Genomic DNA, 21,735 nt, shown 5'->3' with positions numbered 1-21,735 from the left:
ACAAAGGTCCGTCTAGTCAAGGCTATGGTTTTTCCAGTAGTCATGTATGGATGTGAGAGTTGTACTGTGAAGAAAGCTGAACGCCGAAGAATTGATGCTTTTGAACTGTGGTGTTGGAGAAGACTCTTGAGAGTCCCTTGGACTGCAAGGAGATCCAAACAGTCCATCCTAAAGGAGATCAGTCCTGGGTATTCATTGGAAGGACTGATGCTGAAGCTGAAACTGCAATACTTGGGCCTCCTGATGTGAAGAGCTGACGCATTGGAAAAGACACTGATGCTGGGAGGGATTGGGGACAGAAGGAGAAGGGGACAACAGAAGATGAGATGGCTGGGTGACATCACCAACTCGATGGACGTGAGTTTGAGTAAACTCTGGGAGTTGGTGATGGACAGGGAGGCCTGGCGTGCTACGATTCATGGAGTCGCAAGGAGTCGGACATGGCTGAGCGACTGAACTGAACTGAACTGAACTGAAGTACCACCATTACCTGCATGAACTGGGCAGTACCTGAAGAAGATATAAGCCACTAGAGAGAGCCTGCAGGAAATCCTCCTACTTGCCAGAAAGCAACCTGTGTTTATTAACACTGAACATCAAGGAAATACATTGAGTGGAGGACATCATCATCGAGTTATTTTCCTAATGCAAACATATTACCTGCCCATCATAAAACTGAGATGACCAGCATTGGCATTCCTCCAGGTCTTGAAGAACTTTAACCTCATGGCTTACTCTATCAGTTAGAGCACTTTGCATTACAAGGGACAGAAAATCCAATTTAAAACCACTTAAACAACAAAGCCAAAGCCTTTGGTACATCTTAACTCAAAGATCCAGAGTGAGGGTTGGTTTTAAGAAGCCTAAACCAGCAGTACAAATTATATCATTAAGGACTGGGTTTTCTTCTCTCTGTCTCTGCACTTAGTGTTGACTTCATCCTCAGCTTCTGCAACAAGATCCTCAGTAGTTCTAGAATGCTCTCATGATGACAAGATGGCTGCAGGAGTTCCAGCACATTCCATCATATCATATCCAGCACATTTCATCCAGCAGATGAAAATAGTTCCTTAAGAACTGAGAGGATTTCTTAGAAGCCCGGCTTATATTCCTTGGATCTCAACAGCTGTGACTAAAATATATGACCATCCCTGAACAAATAACTGGTACCTAGGAAATAAGATTGGAGCTTTCTACCCCAAAGGAAATCAAGATGTGGAATGGATTTGGGGCAGTGAAAACAAAGTCTATGCAAGAATCTTACTCATGTGCATTTACCTTATCTTCTACAATTTTCATGCTACCTGACACCAAGTAAAGAAATCTTTGCTTCTCTAAACTGATAAAATTTTTCTCCTTTCTACTCAGGGGGTCATCTTCCATGAGTTATCTCATCTACCGCCAATGCCTTAAATAACCTCTGTGAAGATGCCTCTCAAAGTAGTACCTTCAGGCCAGACCTTTCTCTTGAATGTTAAAGAGATATGCCCAACTGTCTACTAGATATCTACATTTTTTTACTCAAAAGCATTTGAAACTCTTCTTTTTAAAAAATCCATGTGTTTTAGAGATACATGCTAAAATATTTATAGAAGAAATGATACAATATTTGGAATTTGCTTCAAAATATTTCAGTGGAAAGAGGATAGATAGATCCTCTGATAGATAAATCAGATAGATGAAGTGGTTGTTGTTGAAGTTAAAGTTAAGTATCCAGACTCGGATGTAAGAGGTTCACCGCAATATAACAAGTTAATGAACTTGGAATTTAAATTGTGTACATTTTTAAATTGTAAGATTTTTACTGTATATTGATGCATAGTGTGATTCAAATAAATTGCTTGTAATTTAAAAACTATTTAATATTCAAAATAAATATAGTTATATATTTATAAAAAAAATAAAGTTAAGTATCCATGACACTACCTACTATTCTTTCTACTTTGCATATGTATGACACTTTTCATAAGAAATTTTAAAGGCACCTCAAACTCAACATGCATATGAAAGTTAAAATATGGTTTCAGCCATACAAAGAAGACTTCAAATAACAGTGGCTTCACAGAAGAAAAAGTATTTCTCTTTTATGTAAAAGTCTGATACATCACTCCACAGTGTCAGGGGCCCAAATTTCTTCTATCTTATTGTTTCCCTATCCCTGTGGTGGTCTCTTGGACTTCACGGTCCCAGATGTAATATCATATCACATTTCAACCAACAAGAAAGAAAAGAGGAAGGGAATATGTCACTCCTTTTAAAGGTGCAACCTAGAAGTCACAAACATCACTCCCTCTCAGATCCCATTACCTAGGTCTTAATAAATAAATAAATAAATAGCTGTAAGCAGGCAGGGAAATATACCATCTTCCTGGGTAGCCATGTGCCAAACTAAAGAATTCTCATATTAAGAAAGACTTCTCTGAGGGGCATACTGAGGGGCAACTAGTAGTCTTTGGCCCATTCTGTCCCTCAGGTCACCCAAATATCCACATGCACCCTTCTTCTTATACATTTACTCCCTCTCTGGAGGCAGAAACCACCAAAGTCCCATCTAGTTTCTGCATCCAGCTCAAAGTTCACAATCTCTGGTTAATTCTCACTCCTATTTATAATATCCACCTATAATTCCTTATGGTCTAGTAGCCTCTAAACAAAAAGAAAGTTACCTGCCTCCAATCATCCTGTTATAAATTGTAAAACAGGAATAGGATTGCCTATTATATATATATATATATATACATATATATATATACATATATATATATATATACAGAGAGAGAGAGAGAGAGAGAAGAATGAGTAAAGAGAAGAATGGGAAAGAGGGAAAGACACAGCAGCTTCTGGTTCATTGCAACCATCAAATCCTACAGATCAGTAATTGCAGAGATTCCCTGCCCTGGTATTGGAGTGAGTCCTTAGGTTATCTCGTATGGCAGTTGCTATTATTGCTGCCTGGGGGATGTGGAAATCTCTCTTCTGAATCCTTGCCCTTTACTCTCCATGACCCAAATTTTACCCTATGGGAGGTTCTTTCTGTCCATTCTTGTCTCTAGTTACATCTAAAGTAGTCTTTGTAGAATGTGCTATATTTGGGGCTGCTTAGTTTTCAAAAGGAATATCTGTGCTACAGGCTTGGGGGCTATTGTGCACATAATTACACAGTCAAAGGTTTCTGCTAGATTTTTTTTTTTTTTTTTTGCTAGATATTTTTTTAAGCTGAAGACTGATCTTTTATCGAAAGGGCATGGAAATAGATTCTCCCCTGAAGCCTCCAAAAGGAATACAGTCCTGCCAACACTTTGATTTTAGCCCAGTGAGATCCATTTCAACCTTCTGACCTCCTGAACTCTGATTTTGGAGGTTACCTTTAATTTTCTGAGTAACCTATTTAACATATATAACAATATAACATATAATCTGTATCTACCTTTGTTTGAAGTTTTTCAATAGTTCTATCATAATGCAGAACAGAACCTTAGCACAAGCTATTGCATTCCGCCATCATTATTGTGCCGGCCTTTGGCTACATGTTCACTGCCTCGTGGTTACAATACTGTTGCCATGACTCCGTTTGGTACCAAGTTTACATTCAAGGCAGAAAAAAAGGAGGAAAGAGTGGCAGTGAAGAAAAAGGTTATATCTATCCTATTTATTAAGAAACCAAAACTTTTCTCACATGCTGCTAGCAGAATTCCAAGTAGTTTGCACTGGCCAGAACCAAGTCCCTAGCCAGAAAGGAAGTTAGGAAAACTAAGGCAACAAAGTGTGTGTTGATAGATTAGGATTCAATCTCCCCTTTGTAAAATTTGATAATGGTTTTTAAAAAGGGAACAAAATGCATTCCTTCTAATTATGATCTGGAGCAAGTCACCTTTCTTCATTGTAAAATCAGCACATAGTATTAGATTATCTTTGATGGTGATGAAGGCCTGGGGCAAAATAATAATAATAACAAAGGAATGGAAAGTATTTGAAAAATAGTTAAAGAAAAATTCAATAGGTTTGAGACTGAATGAGCCCAGGCTTTTCAATAATTTGCTTCTTTTTCTTTTCCTTTTTTCAACATTACCTAATAAAAAATCTATATCTTAGTTCTAATTTCTTTTACTTGTTTATTCAAAAACTTGAATAATCTCTTTACCACCAACCTGTTTAGGATTAGATTTCTCTTCCATTAAAAAAGGGGGAAGCTTGGATTCATACATCCTTCTTAGCTCTGAAATTTCTTGATTCTTTTTTAAGAAGTCAATTCAGCCAGCATTCATTTAATACCTTTAACAACTAAGACATTCTTCCAGATGCTGTCAAAATACAAAAGTGAGTGAAATATGTTCCTTGACCTCAAGAAATTCACAGTATTGTAAGTATGATATTAGGGTTTCTCATCATCACCATCAACAATGCCAATGTTCTTTTCTTCAGGCCTTCTTGCTTCCAAGGTCAGTCTTAACATTGTTGTAGTCTAGTACAGAGATAGTTTGTAACTTCAATCTAGGTATTTCCATCCCTGTTGTTGTTTAGTCACTAAGTTGTGTCCAACTCTTTGCGACCCCATGGACTGTAGCCCGCCGGGCTCCTCTGTCCATGGGATTTCCCAGGCAAGAATACTGGAGTGGGCTGCCAGGCTCACAGACTCTAGTTGTATCTCACAGGCTTAGCTGCTCACCTGAATATGGGATCCTCGTTCCCCATCCAGGAGTGGAACCCATGTCCCCTGAATTTTAAGGCAGATTTTTAAACCCTAGACCACCAGGGAAGTCCCTGGGATTGCTTCTTGAAGAAGGGAGACAGCACACAGAAAAAGGAGTGGGTGGCAGGATTAGCTTTCTTTTGGAAGGATCCATGAAAATGAGGTGGAACTGAAGATCCACTAGCTTGCTAGTTAGAACTCAAATTCCATAATAGCTTTCTTAACTCCGGAGATGAAACATTTCTTCTTGACTTTGAGTGAAGAGGAGACATTAAAAAAAAAAAAAAAAACTGGTATAAGTGCTCACTAGTGAAGAATTAAATCACTGAATTGGTCATGTGGAGGGCTTAGCCATATTTGACTAACCTGTTTTTACTTTTTTTTTTTCTTTATGGCTATGCTTTGAGACTTGTGGAATCATAGCTCCCTGACCAGGGATTGAACCCACAACCCAGGCAGTGAGAGCTGTTGACTAATACATTGTAATTGGATTACTCTTAGGCTAGAATTTAGAACAAGCAAGATGTGAAGTAACATTAGCCTTGAAAGATCCCTTTTCTGAAGGCCCAGTCTCCAAAAAGTTGGATTGAAGTTTTTTGATCCCACAAGTGAACAAACATAGGAGGTAACACTTCCTCATTTCTATATGTTCTGTGCTGCACATTCTTCTTGGTCCGTCCAGATCCAGTTTCTGCCATTTTGCACCCTGCTCTCTACCCCTTTATGGTACATCTTCCACCCTCCCAGTTGGCTTCATTCAATGAGAGGCCCTATCAGGAGATCCAAGGTCAAGAGAGGAGAAATGACAGGTATTTACTTCCTAGGCTGTCTCTGCTGTGTGCCTCTACTGAAGGCTACAGCCTAGGCAATCAGTCTTCTCTTAAAAGTTACAGATTTCTCCCTGAGTTTTAGCAACTGATTGCTCTCTTTGCCCCTTCAGGCTTGCCCTACAGTGCTTCATCATCCTTAGTTAGTTTCTCTTATCCCTGCCCATGCTCTCATAAATGATTGCTCAGTTAAATTCTCTATCTTCCCCAGTGCGTGAGGCATCCCTTTCCTGCTGGGTTCTGACTGGCACATATTCCCAGAGAATTCCAAAGGAATAACTGTGCTTCTAAGGATTACCAGCTCCCCCACCCCACACTGTGCATATACTTTCTAATTTGAGTTGATGCTTATAAAGCATTCATCTCAGGGGCTGGCACATATTACTATATGCTCAGTAATTGTTGGCTCTTTCTCATTTCTCATGTCTTTAACGTAGAACTCCATTTGAGGTAGATAGTACTAATATTATCCTTATTTTTTTCAACAGGTCTCATTGAGGTTAAGTAACTTTTGCCTAAAATGTCACAGTTGGGTCTCAAATGACAGAGCTGGGTGTCAAACCAAGATCTGTCACATTGAAGGCTACCATGCCACTTCTTACTACATCATGACGGAATTTTATTTACATTTATAACACTTGTTACCACCTACTGTAGTGGTTCCCACACAGTAGTTGCATTAAAAATATGTGTTGAGGGAATACCCTGGTGATCCAGTGGTTAGGACTTTGTACTTTCACTGCTGAGGGCCCAGATTCAATCCCTGGTCTGGGAACTAAGATCTCACAAGATGCCAGACAAAAAAAGGAAAAAGAAATGTTTCAAACAATGGAATTTATTAGAATTAATAGAATAATAATTCTACACTATGTAGAATTTATTCGTTCCATTATTCAATTTTTTCTCTTTTCTTTTTTCATCTTGTGTCTTTCAGAATCTTGGTTCCCGGACCAGGAATTGAACCTTGGCCTTCAGCAATGAAAACACAGACTCTTGGGGCTTCCCTGTTGGCTCAGACAGTGAAGAATCTGCCCACAATGCAGGAGACCTGGGTTCAGTCCCTGCATTGGGAAGATCCCTGGAGAAGGGGATGGCAACCCACTCCACTACTCTTGCTTGGAGATTTCCATGGACAGAGGAGCCTGGTGGGCTACAGTCCATGGGGTCGCAAAGAGTTGGACAAGACTGAGTGATTAACATCAACATTATACATTTGTTTAGTTGCCATAGAAGTTGTAGGAAAAAAATAAACAGTATGATTACTAATTTTGAGCCCCATTACTCCATACAAAGTGATTTTTGATGTTGAAAAATACTTCCATTCACATTAATATTATTGTATTTTGTTGAAGTAAAATCCTTCATATGGATTTTATATTTCCGTTTCACCTCCAGTAATTTCCAGAAACAAATCATTAAAAACACAAAGACAAATACATTTTAGAAAGCACAAAATAAGACTAATTGTAACAAACAATACACTTTAAAGTCACAGAGAGAACCTTTTTATTTTTTAAACATTCAGTTCAGTTCAGTTGCTCAGTCATGTCCGACTCTTTGTGACCCCATGAACTGCAGCATGCCAGGCCTCCCTGTCCATCACCAACTCCCGGAGCTTACTCAAACTCATGTCCCTCATGTCGGTGATGCCATCCAACCATCTCACCCTCTGTCATCCCCTTCCCCTCCTGCCTTCAATCTTCCCCAGCATCAGGATCTTTTCCAATGAGTTGGTTCTTCGCATCAAGAGGCCAGAGTATTGGAGTTTCAGCTTCAGCATCAGTCCTTCCAATGAATATTCAGGACTGATTTCCCTTAGGATGGATTGGTTGGATTTCCTTCCAGTCCAAGGGACTCTCAAGAGTCTTTTCCAACACCACAAGAGTCTTCTCCAACACCACAGTTCAAAAGCACCAATTCTTTGGCACTCAGCTTTCTTTATAGTCCAACTCACATCCATACATGACTACTGGAAAAACCATAGCTTTGACTAGACGGACCTTTGTTGGTAGTGTCTCTGCTTTTTCATTTGCTGTCTAGGTTGGTCATATATTTTCTTCCAAGTAGCAAGCATCTTTTAATTTCATGGCTGTAGTCACCATCTGCAGTGATTTTGGACCGCCCCCCCCCCCAAATAAAGTCTCTCACCATTTCCATTGTTTCCTCATCTATTTGCCATGAAGTGATAGGACTGGATGCCATGATCTTAATTTTCTGCACGTTGAGTTTTAAGCCAACTTTTTCGCTCTCCTCTTTCACTTTCATCAAGAGGCTCTTTAGATCTTGTTCACTTTCTGCCATACACAAATGTAGAAAAGTAGGCTATGCAAACTACAGTGGAGCCTTCAGATGTTTTTATTTTTTAATCTGGTATGTAACTCATTAGGATTACAAATTTTTAAATGCCAAGCTCCATCCTGAGTCCAAATGAATAGCAACACTGCATAATAAAATCTTAATTCTATGCTTTGTTCATTTTTAAAACTAAAGTTTAAAACTCACTGGATGATAAAGTTAATAGACAGGTATTAGGGCTTCTCTGGTGGCTCAGACAGTAAAGAATCTTCCTGCAATGCAGGAGACCTGGGTTCGATCCCTGGGTTGGGAAGATCCCCTGGAGAAGGAAATGGCTACCCACTCTAGTATTCTTGTCTGGAGAATTCCATGGACAGAGGAGCCTGGTGAGCTACAGTCCATGGGGTCACAAAAAGCCAGACACGACTGAGTGACTAACACACACACAGATAGATATTGTAGCAATAATGAAAACAGAAATGTGTAAATAAATAAAAAACTAAAAATATTCAGAATCCCATTGCCCAAAAATGATATTAACATTCAGGTGAGTTCGTAGTCAGTATTTTGTCTATACATACTAGAAATGAACTTTTTATTTTGGCCAGTATCTATCATCCTGGCAGTGAGGACAAGATCCTTTGCTACAGGTTTAATGTTCCAGCCCTGGACTTTGAATCTTGCAGGAACGTACAAAAAATAAATAAATAAATAAACAACAGAATAGGTGCGAGGTGGCTGCAGCTCAGTCAAAGGTATGGAAGTCTAGCAAAAAGCAGCCTTTAAGGGGGATTCCAGCAGAGCAACAGCAATTATCTAGTGGCAACAATGCTTAGTAAAGCTTCCTAGGCCATTTATCTCTGCAGCATGATCCTGACTCTACTTTGACTTCTTTGGTTTTTCTGCTCGTTTTCCAAACTTGGTTCTCAAGTCTTTCAGTGAATTTTGTGTTTTCACTGATATCTCCCAGTGTATATTCTTACTTTTATTGTCAATTTGAGTCTTCTTTCTTTAACTTACGGCTGAGTACCTCTTAAATGATATATTAGAGTGAACTTATGAACTTACCAATGTTAGACCATTGTTGTCGTATAAAAACTGCAATTTTAGGTGGTTCAGTCTAGCAGAATTTGACTAACAGGAAGTGCAGGGTTTGAAATGTGTAAATGACTGATTCAAGGAGGGAATGTTCCCCACATTTCTGTGATAGGTCTTGCTTATTTAGCCATAGCAAAATAGCTGGTTTAACCATCTGGCCCTGAAGTGGAGTATACAAATCTGTTCATAAAGTATTGTTATAATATTTATTTTAAAAATTAACAAATTAAGCTGAACTAATATTTAATATATGAGTTGACACTAGTGTCTTCACTCAATTCATATATCAAATGGCTTTATGTCACTAAGGTATGTGGAAGGCATGAACTGAGGTTTTCTGGGGCCTGATATGTCTATACTTAGGGAGCTTTCTTAAAGAAAAGGAACAAAAAGATTATGAAAACAAAATAAGAGATGAAAGCAAATTGTTATTTAGAAGAAAAGAAACACAGGAATTTCCATTTCATGTGATTTTCTCATAAAGTGAAAAAAAATGTATAGTGTGTCAATACATTTTTATGCTTCATTTTTGGTGTATTTCTGCCAGTAGAGACTTTCATTTTGACTGGGCATTTGTGAGAACCAAATCTTCCATTTACATTTTGTATGTAAAAGGATAGTATCTAATTTCATACATTTCAGACTTTGTTTCTCCTCCACTAGTCACTTCTAAAGCTCCTACTCACTTCTAACACTTCTAAAGCCTAGCACAGTTGAACACATCCAGATCACAGTATGGCATCTGGCCTTGTATCTTTGCGTCACAGAAGCTGGATAAGTTGGCACAATAACAATAAAAATATTCCTGGATCATGGGCAAGCAACCATACTACCGGGCATATACCCTGAGAAAACCATAATTGGAAAATATACATGTACCTCAGTGTTCATTGCAGCGCTATTTGCAACATCCAGGACATGGAATCCACCTAGATGTCCATTGACAAATGGATAGATAAAGAAGTTGTGATATATATACACAGTGAAACATTACTCAACCATAAGAAGGAAAGCATTCAGAGTCAGTTCTAGTGAGGTGGATGAAGCTAGAGTCTGTTATACAGAGTGAAGTAAATGAGAAAGAGAAAAACAAATATTGTATATGAATGCGTATACATGGAATCTAGAAAAATGGTACTGATGAACCTATTTACAGGGCAGGAATAGAGACACAGACATAGAGAACAGACTTGTGGATACAATGGGGGAAGGCGAGGAGGGGTTGAATTGAGAGAGTAGCATCAAAACACGTACAGTACTATATGTAAAACAGATAGTTCATGGGAAATGGCAGTATAGCACAGGGAACTCAGCCTGGTACTCCATGACACCCCAGAGATGGGATGGGGCAGAGGCGGGACGGAGGCTCAGGAAGGAAGGACGTGTGGATTCATATGGCTGATTCACGTTGTTGTATGTCAGAAACCAGCACAACACTGTAAAGCAATTATCTTACAATTAAAAATAAATTTTAAAAAGTTAAAAAAGAATAACACAAAAAGTTAAAGAAAAAAATTCCTGGAAAGCATTCCTATATCAGGATGGCTAGCAATAATTTACACATAAATATTTTCTTTTAACCCCAACCTAAATGTACCCCATCATTCAGTTTCCACTTAGATTAAAAAAGATGCCCGCTGCCACTCCAAACCCCATCCAGCATGAGGAGGGGTTGTATGACAGAAAGGAAAATGGAGTGGAAAGGAATAGTGGTCTCGAATTGGAATGGGCCCTTGAGAGTGAAGAGCTTTGAGTAACTGATTTCTTTTCTTCCTACATCATCCCTCCTATTGGAGGCAATCCTGAGGAAAGAGGGGAATTTTATCTTCAACACAGAGGATTCTAAAAAGATTCCCTACACAGGCACTTAATATGCTTCACTTGCAGTGTATTATGATACACGGCAGTTTATGAGAACCCAGATACACAGACTCACAAATTATGTTCTCTTGACTTCCCTGGTGGCTCAGATGGTTAGAATGCGCCTGCAATGCGGGAGACCTGGGTTCAGTCCCCGGGTTGGGAAGATCCTCTGGAGAAGGGAATGGCAACCCACTCCAGTATTCTTGCCTGGAGAATCCCAGGGACAGAGGAGCCTGGCAGGATACATCCATGGGCTCGCAGTGTATTATGATATATGGCAGTTTATGAGAGCCCAGTTAGAAAGACTTACAAATTATATTCTCTGGTATTAACTAAACTAACCATAAAAAGAATGCTGAAGCATCTTAAAAACAATCCTAAGAAACCACGGTTCACAGTTAGTACTAACAAGGAAAGTACAAGTGAAAAACAAGAAAATGGCAGAACCAACACTTATCTACTTCTAATACGAACACTTGTCAAGTACCTAATAGATGAAAATGATGAGGCAAGCAGATTTGACAATAGTAAACCCCAAATTTCAAGAAGATTTAAAATGTGGCTTAACATCCCACTAATGATATTAGCATTATGATCAGCAAGACATATAAAAATCTTGTTTATTTCATCCTCTAGAATTTTTTGTATATATGTTCTTGGCATTAAAATGTCAATATCAGTTCAGTTCAATTCAGTCACTCAGTCGTGTCTGACTCTTTGTGATCCCATGAACTGCAGCACGCCAGGCCTCCCGGTCCATCACCAACTCCCAGAGTTTACTCAAACTCAAATCCATAGAGTCAGTGATGCCATCCAGCCATCTCATTCTCTGTCATCCCCTTCTCCTCCTGCCCTCAATCTTTCTCAGCACCAGGGTCTTTTCCAATGAGTCAACTCTTCACATGAGGTGGCCAAAGTATTGGAGTTTCAGCTTCAGCATCAGTCCTTGCAATGAACACCCAGGACTGATCTCCTTTAGGATGGACTGGTTGGATCTCCTTGCAGTCCAAGGGACTCTCAAGAGTCTTCTCCAACACCACAGTTCAAAACCATCAATTCTTGGGCACTCAGCTTTCCTCACAGTCCAACTCTCACATTCATACATGACTACTGGGAAAACCGTAGCCTTGACTAGTTGGACCTTTGTTGACAAAGGAATGTCTCTGTGCTTTTTAATATGCTGTCTAGGTTGGTCATAACTTTCCTTCCAAGGAGTAAGCGTTTTTTAATTTCATGGCTGCAGTCACCATCTGCAGTGATTTTGGAGCCCAGAAAAATAAAGTCAGCCACTGTTTCCCCATCTATTTGCCATGAAGTGATGGGACCATACGCCATGATCTTAGTTTTATGAATGTTGAGCTTTAAACCAACTTTTTCACTCCCCTCTTTCACTTTCATCAAGAGGCTCTTTAGTTCTTTACTTTCTGCCATAAGGGTGGTGTCATTTGCATATCTGAGGTTATTGATATTTCTCCAGGCAGTCTTGATTCCAGCTTGTGCTTCTTCCAGCCCAGTGTTTCTCATGATGTACTCTGCATAGAAGTTAAATAAGCAGGGTGACAATATACAGCCTTGATGTACTCCTTTTCCTATTTGGGACCAGTCTGTTGTTCCATGTCCAATTCTAACTGTTACTTCCTGACCTGCATACAGGTTTCTCAAGAGGCAGGTCAGGTGATCTGGTATTCCCATCTCTTTCAGAATTTTCCACAGTTTGTTGTGATCCACACAGTCAAAGGCTTTGGCATAGTCAATAACGCAGAAATAGATGTTCTTCTGGAACTCTCTTGCTTTTTCATGATCCAGTGGATGTTGGCAATTTGATCTCTGGTTCCTCTGCCTTTTCTAAAGCCAGCTTGAACATCTGGAAGTTCACGATTCACGTATTGCTGAAGCCTGGCTTGGAGAATTTTGAGCATTACTTTACTAGCATGTGAGATGAGTGCAATTGTGCGGTAGTTTGAGCATTCTTTGGGGTTGCCTTTCTTTGAGATTGGAATGAAAACTGACCTTTTCCAGTCCTGGGGCCACTGCTGAGTTTTCCAAATTTGCTGGCATATTGAGTGCAGCACTTTCACAGCATCATCTTTCAGGATTTGAAATAGCTCAACTGGAATTCCATTGCCTCCACTAGCTTTGTTTGTAGTGATGCTTCTTAAGGCCCACTTGACTTCACATTCCAGGATGTCTGACTTTAGGTGAGTGATCACACCATTGTGATTAACTGGGTCATGAAGATCTTTTTTGTGCAGTTCTTCTGTGTATTCTTGCCACCTCTTCTTAATATCTTCTGCTTCTGTTAGGTCCCTACCATTTCTGTCCTTTATTGAGCCCATCTTTGCATGAAATGTTCCCTTGGTATCTCTAATTTTCTTGAAGAGATCTCTAGTCTTTCCCATTCTATTGTTTTCCTCTATTTCTTTGCATTGATTGCTGAGGAAGGCTTTCTTATCTCTCCTTGCTATTCTTTGGAACTCTGAATTCAAATGGGTATATCTTTCCTTTTCTCCTTTGCTTTTCGCTTCTCTTCTTTTCACAGCTATTTGTAAGGCCTGCTCAGCAGCCATTTTGCCTTTTTGCATTTCTTTTTCTTGGGGATGGTCTTGATCCCTGTCTCCTGGACAATGTCACGAACCTCCGTTCATAGTTCATCAGGCACTCTGTCTATCAGATCTAGTCCCATAAATCTATTTCTCACTTCCACTGTATAGTCATAAGGGATTTGATTCAGGTCATACCTGAATGATCCAGTGGTTTCCCCCACTTTCTTCAATTTAAGTCTGATGTCAATATAACATGTCTCAATAAAATAATATTTATATTTTCATATGTTATGGCTGCATGTTTTAAAATATACTGATAGGGGTAGGTATTTTTAAAAGTTTGGGGACCACAGGGCTAAACTATGACCTGTATAGTATGTTAGAACCAAAATCATGTTCCTGTAGAGGTTGTGGCCTTGACTTATTTGGGGTAAGTCAGAATGATGGCCTGTGTTAAGTATTTGTGGATTGGATTTGCTGTCCCCTACCATCAGGCTTTTGTCTGTGTGATGTCATTCAATAAGAGGAATGTGTTAGATAACAACTGGAGTGTCTGCTCGGTTCAAAACAACCATCTTTCACTCACAAGACTCCACAACTCCCTAACTCACTCAGTAGAAATTGTAAGCCAAGTTGTTACTCTGGGACCCCACTGCCTTAGACAAACTTGGCTGGAGTAGGAGTAGACTTCTATTAAAGCTGCGCTAAACAGTTGCTTTCTCCTTAGGTTTTAGAATTGAAACTAAGACAGATGGCCATTTTCTTGAATAGTGGTTGTTTGAAATCTGCAGCTGAGGTTGCCATTGTTGCAAGACCATGTGCATGGAAAAGGAGAGAAGGTTCTTCCATACAGAGAGAAAGCAGATGTACAGGGAACCTTAGAACATGATCTCTCTTCTAAGCTCTTTGCTAATCTTAAATATTTTAATTTTATATTATTTATATTATTAGAGTGATGAGATTGTGGGAAGGGGGTCATAAAGAAAGCATGTGGGCAGCCTCTAGGAGATGGATAAAGCAAGAAAATGAATTTTCCTCTAGAGCAGGGTCCTCAACTCCTGGGCAACATCAACTCCTGGGCAACAGACAGGTACCAGTCTGTTACCTGTCAGAAACTGGGCTGCCATTCAGCAGGTGAGCAGTGGGAGAGTGAGCGAAGCTTCATCTGCACTTACAGCCACCGCCCCCCCCCCCCCCCCCCGACTCATACTACTTCATTCTCACAATGAAATAGTAATAGAAATCAAGTGTACAATGAAAGTAATGTGCTTGAATCATCCTGAAGCTATCCCCATCCCACCCCCACCAGACACACTGTCTTCAACAAAACCGGTCCCTGATGCCAAAAAGACTGGGGAACGCTGCTCTAGAGCCTTCTGGAATGCAGGCCTGCCAACACCTTAATTTTAGCCCAGTGAGATACATTCTAGACTTCTGATCTTCAAAACTGTAAGATAATATACTTGTGTTTCTTCAAGTCACTCAGTGTATGGTAACTTGTTACAGAAAGCAGCAATAGGAGACTAATGCAGGTGGGCTAGTACGAAACTCCTCTACAATATTTAATATATGATTGCCACAAGGCACCTTGAACTTCCAGAGAATTCTCTGTAGCTTTAAGCAACGGAAATTTAGAACTGAGAGGGACTTTCATGGAGAATTTGAGGGAAAGGACTTGTCTAAGGTTCCTTGGCTAATCAGTTGTAAGGGCAGTATAAGAACCCAAGTCTCCTATCTTTCATCTGTGTACATTAATAACTGTAAGATGCCTAACAAAGAGAGTGTTATGTAGAAGATACTCAATAAGCCAGAGTTTGTCACTTCTGTCATTATTATTATGCATTTTCCTTTGTAATTCACTGCAATGCCATTTTGTGGCCAAATAAGGAAGTCCCCTGGAACAACATTTTTAAATCATCGAAAAGTTGGGGAAATGTGAGATGCAAATTTCTGGGTGTAAGATAGGCTCAAGGATGTATTTTAAAGCACAGGGAATATAGCCAATACTTTGTAATAACTGTAAATGGGAAGTAACCTTTAAAAGCTGTATATGAAAATTCCCTGGCAGTTCAGTGGTTAGGACACCACACTATCACTGCCAAGGACGAGGGTTTAATCTCTGGTCGGGGAACTAAGATCCTGCAAGCCACTCAGCATGGCCAAAAAAATTAAAATTAAGAAAAAAAAAACTGTATAAAAATTATATTTAAAAATAAAATAATCAAAAAGCTAATCAAGAAGTGAGTTAGGAATTACCTGACTAAGAAGCAGAAGGGAATAGTGTCTATACACTCACAGTGATTTTGTCCTAGGGGGCATTTTAATTTAATTTTTGTTTCTTTTTTTTTATTTCTTCTTTTTTAAAATTTTTAAAAACTTTTAATTTTATATTGGAGAATAACTAGTTAACAATGTTGTGATAGTTTCAGGTGCATGCCAGGAGCAACTCAGCCATATATATATATGTATTCATTCTCCCCTGGGGGGCATTTTTAGATTCAAAAGAGATGACTGAGAGGTTGAACTCCACTTTTGACAACTAGAAGAACAAAATATGGAGTCTTGGATCTGTCAAAAGTGTAATTCTGGACCTGTCAACAGCGGGTGATTTTCGGGACTTCCCTGGTGTCCAGAGGTTGGGGATCTGCCTTAATCCCTGCTTGAGGAGCTGAGATTCTACGGGCTATGAAGCAACTAAGCTGATGTGCTGCAACTATGTGCACCAACCTGATGCAGCCAAATAAATAAATAAATACATGTATACATATATTTAAAGTGATGATTTTGGTATACCACGTTTTGGGCTGGTCTTCACAAGGGCAGTACTCGGGGAAGTAAAGGCCAGCCAAACTAAAGCAGTCTCCCCGAGGTCCCCAGTCACCTGGGTTAGGGTGATCCTGTTTGTTGCTACTGCAACGTGCCTCAAAGAAAATGAAAATCATCTTCCAATCATGGAAGAAAATCATATACATCTCACATTATTTCTTCAAATGTTTCAATTATGATGCCCAGCTTACAGTCAGGTAACAAGACAACATGAGTGAGAATTAGCACAATGAAGAATAAATAACTAGAACAATGAAGCAATAACAGATATAACAAGACTCCAGGTAATGGAATTATCAGAGACCAAAACCATATACCAGTGATGCCCATTATACACAAAGAGATAAAACCTAAGATTGACAGTTTGAGGAAAAAAAAAAAAAAATTGATGCCATTAAAGTGAACCTAAGTTTAAAAAAGAATCAAATAGAAGTTCTAGAACCTAAAATTTAAAAAAAAAATTTAAAAAGTAAATTACAGTTCAGTAGATGAATTTAACACTATAGGAGAAAGAATTAGTAACCCAGAAGAAAAGCAAAAAGCTATTCAAAATGAAGCATAGATGTAAAGCATAAAGATGTAGAAAATAAAAAAGAGAAGGTAAGAGAAATAGTGAATAGAAAAGATCTAACGAATATTTAAATGGAGTTATATGAGAGAAGAAAGAGTGGTGCAGAAACAATATTAAAATAGGTAATATCTGAAAACGTTTCAGAACTCATGAAAGGCATCAATCAATATATTCAAAAGGCCCAATGAATTACAGGCATCATAAATAAAAAGAAATACACTTCCAGACATACACAGTAAAAGGGCAGAAAACCAAAGTCTAACAGAAAAAAAATCTTTAAAGCAGCCAAAGGGGAAAAAACTCCAATGACTTTCAACATGACAGTCACACTAAGAGCTGACGTTTCACAGGTAGCAGTACAAGTCAGAATCTTGAAATGATTTTTCAGCTTAATGAAAGAACAGAAACTACTTTCATCCTCACAGTCTCATCAGACTCTTGCCTTGCTCTTTCACTTGTAAGGACTCTTGTGATTCCCTTGGGCCACCCCCAGGAAATCCAGAATTCAAGGTTCTTGTTTCAAGGTCCGTAACTTAATCATATCTGCAAAGTCTGTTTTGGAATGTAAGGTAACAGAGTCCCAGATTCTAGGAATTGGGATGTGGACCTCTATGACAAGCCATTATGGTACCTACCACATTATGAGTCTAAAAAGTGCTCTTGCCTTTTATCAAGAGTGGTTCTTTATTCCTATAAAGGCTTTTGGAAAAAGGTGAAATCAAGTGTTTCCAAGAAGCAAAAGTGGATAGGCATTTTTTCATACATTAAACCACTATCAACCTTCAACCTTGATGTGGTGAACATTACCACTCCAATTTTAAAGATTTTCTGAGATTGAACCTGAGAGCGGGTAGGTATCTTGACTGAGGTCATCTAGCTGGTAAAATAACTGACTAGAAATTTGTATCCAGATCACCAGACCCGTCTCTAAAACTTCAACCAACCAAGGTTTTCCACCATTTCAAGTACAGTTATCACTTTTGCTTACCATTGTATGAGTAATTTCTGGGCAGGATGTATCTTATAAACACACTCTAACTTGGTGGGTTTTTAAAAGGATGAAAAAGAATAGAAGGTTTCAAACTGGAGAGACACCTTTGAATTAAAGTGGAGCAGTCCCCAGTTGGGGCTTCCCAGGTGGCTAGTGGTTAGTGGTTATCCAAGACCCCTACTGGATGCCTGACACTGCAGTAGTACCCAAACCTAAATATACCAAGTCTTTTTTCTGGACTAACAGGTAGTGTATAAAAGGTGCTAGACAAAAAGATGATTCATTTCCAGGGCTGGTTGGTGTAGGATGGCTAAAGATTTCTTGGATGCTACTCAAAACTACAGCTACTTAAAACTTAGGAACTATTTCTGGAATTTTCCATTGAACATTTTTGGACTGCAGTTGACCCCAGGCAACTGAAACTCTCTTTCAGGACAGACTTGCTACATTGGCTGGCAAACGCTTTCTTTGTTAACCACGTGACTCCTGTTAAGACACTTAAGATTCTTTAGGCCTCAGTTCCCTTTCTGATCTGTAAAATGAGATGTTCGGGCCTAAAGTCATCTTTTCCAGTTCCCTTCCTTCTCTGACATTCTATGAGAGGAGAATGAATGTCCCCTCGTCTGAAGATACATCCACTTTTATAGGGTGGCCCCAACGGGGACCGCATTCAAGTTTGAGGCATTTGAACAACCAACTGCAGCTCAAAGGAGGTTAAAAATGACGGGCGATGAAAAGGGGGCGGGGGAGGAGATGAAAGAAGACGATGCAGAAGATCCAGATGGAAAGATAAACGGTATGCAAATAGCATAAATAGCATGCAAATAACTCAAGAAAACCATCGACCGGTAACTAGCATTTACAAGGCAGACGGAATTCTGCAGGTCTTTGAGGATGCAGAGGTAAGACACCCTCTGGAGGCGCTCACGGAAAACCGAGCTACACTTTTGGTGTTTCATCTAGATATAAAACTTCCACCTCCCTAAAAGCCCTGGCTGTGAGACAAGTAAGAAAAACTGAGAAATGAAAATATCGCAAAATGCTTAAGTGTGCCAAAGACAACGTGGAAGCTGTCTGGAGACGACGGGGACCACCCCCGCCCCGCCCCCCCGAAGCCTAATCCAGACACACAAAAGAAACCGCCAGCGCCCTCCGAGGTGCAGTTTCTCTTTTCCGCCCGCCGAGCAGGCGGCGGCGGAGACCCGCGCCCCCGGCTGCCCCCGCCTCGGCCCTCGGGCCTCGGAAGTGACGCAGCGCGCCCCGCCCCCGCCGCTAGATCCGCTGCTGCTGCCGCGGCGGGCGGACCTGCAGGAGGCGGCGGCGGCGGCCGAGGCCGAGGGAAGATGGCGGACGGTGTGGACCATATAGACATTTACGCGGATGTGGGCGAAGAGTTCAACCAGGTACGTGTGGGCCCGGGCTCACGCCGCCGAAGTGGGCGGCGCCGCGGCCGGGACGCGGACCTCGGGCCCGCTGCGGGCCACGAGCCGGCGCGGCTGCAGACCGTGCGCCCTTGGCGCCTGTGGGCCGCGCCGCCCGATCCCGGCGCGGCGCCCCCCTCGCCCCTCGTTCTACCGCGTCGTTTCGTGGGCGGCGGGCGCCGCCAGCCTCCGCGGGGCCCCGAGCGCGGCCGCCGGCTCCTCCCTCGCCGCCGCCTCGCTCCCCATTGTTGGCGGAGGCCGGCGGGCGCTTCCCGCCTCGCTAGGCCCGGGCGGCGGGGCGGCGTGTGCGCGGCGGGGAGAACGGGCCGCCCCTGCGCCCCCTCCCCCGCGGCTAGATCGAGGAGGAAGCCCGGCGGGGCGCGCGCCGGCCTTCTCGCCCCTGGCCCTGCCGCTCGGGCTCCGATTTCTTCGGTCGCTCCATTTTGTGTCTCTGTCGTCGCTCGGTCGTCTCATGGAAGGCCGCGTCCACGGCCCTTTGTATCCCGCGCGCCCAGCTTCCTGAGCTCCCCTGCCCGCGTTTGCGACAGGTTTCGGCGTGGCGCCATCCCGCCCCTTCTCTCCCTCTTTGGGAGGAAGGCTTCGGTGCGGGCACGTTTGCAACAAGTCCTTTGACTTTCGGACCCATGGATCGTGTTTAAAAAGTCGGTGCACTGGTCCTACCTCTCTGGTCGAGGGCTTGCAGTGCCTCTGAGGCCCAGTCGTTCTCGGTCTTTGTGATGAAAATATCGGTGAAGATAGGTGGCCCGGGCCAAAAGGAAGACTTGGAAGCGCGAGGGTTGGATGGAACAAAAAAGATGGTAGCTCATCAAGAGAAGAGGTCAGAGTAGTGATTAAAGAATCTCACCCGAAATTCACATGGTGTTTGTTAGTTTTAAAATAAAGGGTTATAGCTGTTTGCCGATTTCCGAAAGCCAAATGTTTACTGTTCTTCGAGGGGTTTGGAAAGGCTGGAGAAAGTGAGAATGCAAGGTTTTTCCGGTATCTCACAGGCCACAGTTGCCTAGGACTAGCCGCGGAGCTATGATGTTTGATGTGCATCCTTGCAAAAGGTTGTTACTAGAGCAGTGACGTTTAAGCTGTAAGCAATTCTGGTCACATCTGCTGTCTTTTATATAGTAACACATTTAAAAAAGCAAATTGTGTTTAACTGCAGTGTTCCTAATAGCTTTCTTACATCTTCCAGGTCCATGTGAGAAGCTTAGTAAAATTCTGGTTAATGTGCTTTTGTGGGGTTTTTTTCCCCTCCATTAAGGATTTTATTTGTGCTAGGAGTTAAGGATTTGTTTAAATAGGGAAAACTAGAAATCCGGTTTTTTTTTTTTTTTTTTTTGATGGATGATGGTGCCCTTAAGTTTAAATATTAGAAGAAAAGTTCAGTTAGCTTTAAATGTTTTCTACTCTGTTAAAAAAGAGAGTATATTTAAACGTAACTCATTGTTATCAAATGTTTTTAAAATCTTTATTGTGTTGCGCTTAAATTTTTTTTTGCTGTGCCTGAGTTGTGTCAGTGACAGTTTAGAAAGTTACCTTGAGTGCTAAACACGGTCGAATTCAAAGGCTTTTTTTAAGGTCAGTAAACAAAGACCTCTGGGAAGTTTCTTTTCCCTTTATTTATCAAATGAGTGTAACATTCCCTCTACAGGAGGTCCATATCTGCAAGTAAAAAAACAAATGTTCAAGGCAGTCTTCATTAGTTCTCTCCCAAGAAAATATATTTCCTTTTGTCTTTCTAGTCACAGTAAAGGAAGAACTGGACTACAATTTTAGAATTGAGCATCGTTTACAGCCTTTTAATGAAATACTTTTTAGGTTTTTGCATACTTAATTTGGGATGGGCATTTTTCTCATCTGTATCTGGATGGAGTGATACTTGCTTATCTCGGTGCACCAGCTAGTGCTGACGGAACAGGAGGAAAGAAGAGATTAGAATTTGGTAGCCTTGATGAACTGCTTTCTAGAGTTCTTTTAAAAATAACTTTTTGCGGATTTTACCTATAGCATAATTATATTGCACATGTATCTGAATGGTTTTTTGCCTCTAGGATCTTTATACTTTTGAGTCAATTAATGGCATTGAATAGAGACTCTGTTTTTGTTATTATTTTGTGTATCGCTGTGTATTTTGTAATCCACTGCTTGCTCTGATAATTCCTGTTCACAATATGGCCATAAAAGGATAGTTGATGGTTTTTTAAGGTTCGTTCTTAATTTTTAAAAATGTTACTAGTATTGGAATATTTACCTGAAATTTTTATCAGAATTAGAAGCAACTACAAAATTGTTGTTGGTTGATTTAATTTGCATTCTTATTAGCTGGTGACATTACTTCTGCTGGTTGCTAAACTGACTTTATTTTGTTGTAGTCGAGTAAAATGTTTTGCTAAGTATAACGGGTTTTATTTCGGCCTCTAAACTGCTGTAAACATTTAAAAGATCTCTTCAATGTGAGCTGTAGTTTTAATTGCATTGAAATTCTTTGTAGTATATGTGTTTTTTTTTTTCTGTTTTAAGTAGTTATACTTGTATGATGTTTATTTCATGTATGTATTTTGGTAAAGAGCAGTGTAAACCTGTCTCAAAAAGTGAGAT

At 40.6% G+C, this 21,735-nt stretch overlaps 1 protein-coding gene across 5 annotated transcripts in view; it reads left to right on the top strand.

The window, feature by feature from the left end:
• Nucleotides 1–18,977: 18,977 nt before the first annotated feature.
• CPSF6 (cleavage and polyadenylation specific factor 6) overlaps nucleotides 18,978–21,735 on the top strand; it is a 31,991-nt gene continuing 29,233 nt past the window's right edge. For all 5 annotated transcript variants that reach the window (XM_061130395.1, XM_061130386.1, XM_061130376.1 and 2 more), the window contains exon 1: nucleotides 18,978–19,107. In XM_061130395.1, coding sequence (XP_060986378.1) covers nucleotides 19,048–19,107 — 60 coding nt within the window. In that variant the 5' untranslated portion in view covers nucleotides 18,978–19,047. The remainder of the gene's footprint in view (nucleotides 19,108–21,735) is intronic.

The sequence above is a fragment of the Dama dama genome, chromosome 3 (assembly GCF_033118175.1).
Source record: "Dama dama isolate Ldn47 chromosome 3, ASM3311817v1, whole genome shotgun sequence".
Taxonomy (NCBI): Eukaryota; Metazoa; Chordata; class Mammalia; order Artiodactyla; family Cervidae; genus Dama; species Dama dama.
Note: the sequence above shows the minus strand (reverse complement) of the source record. Positions and strands in the feature narration are given on the sequence as shown.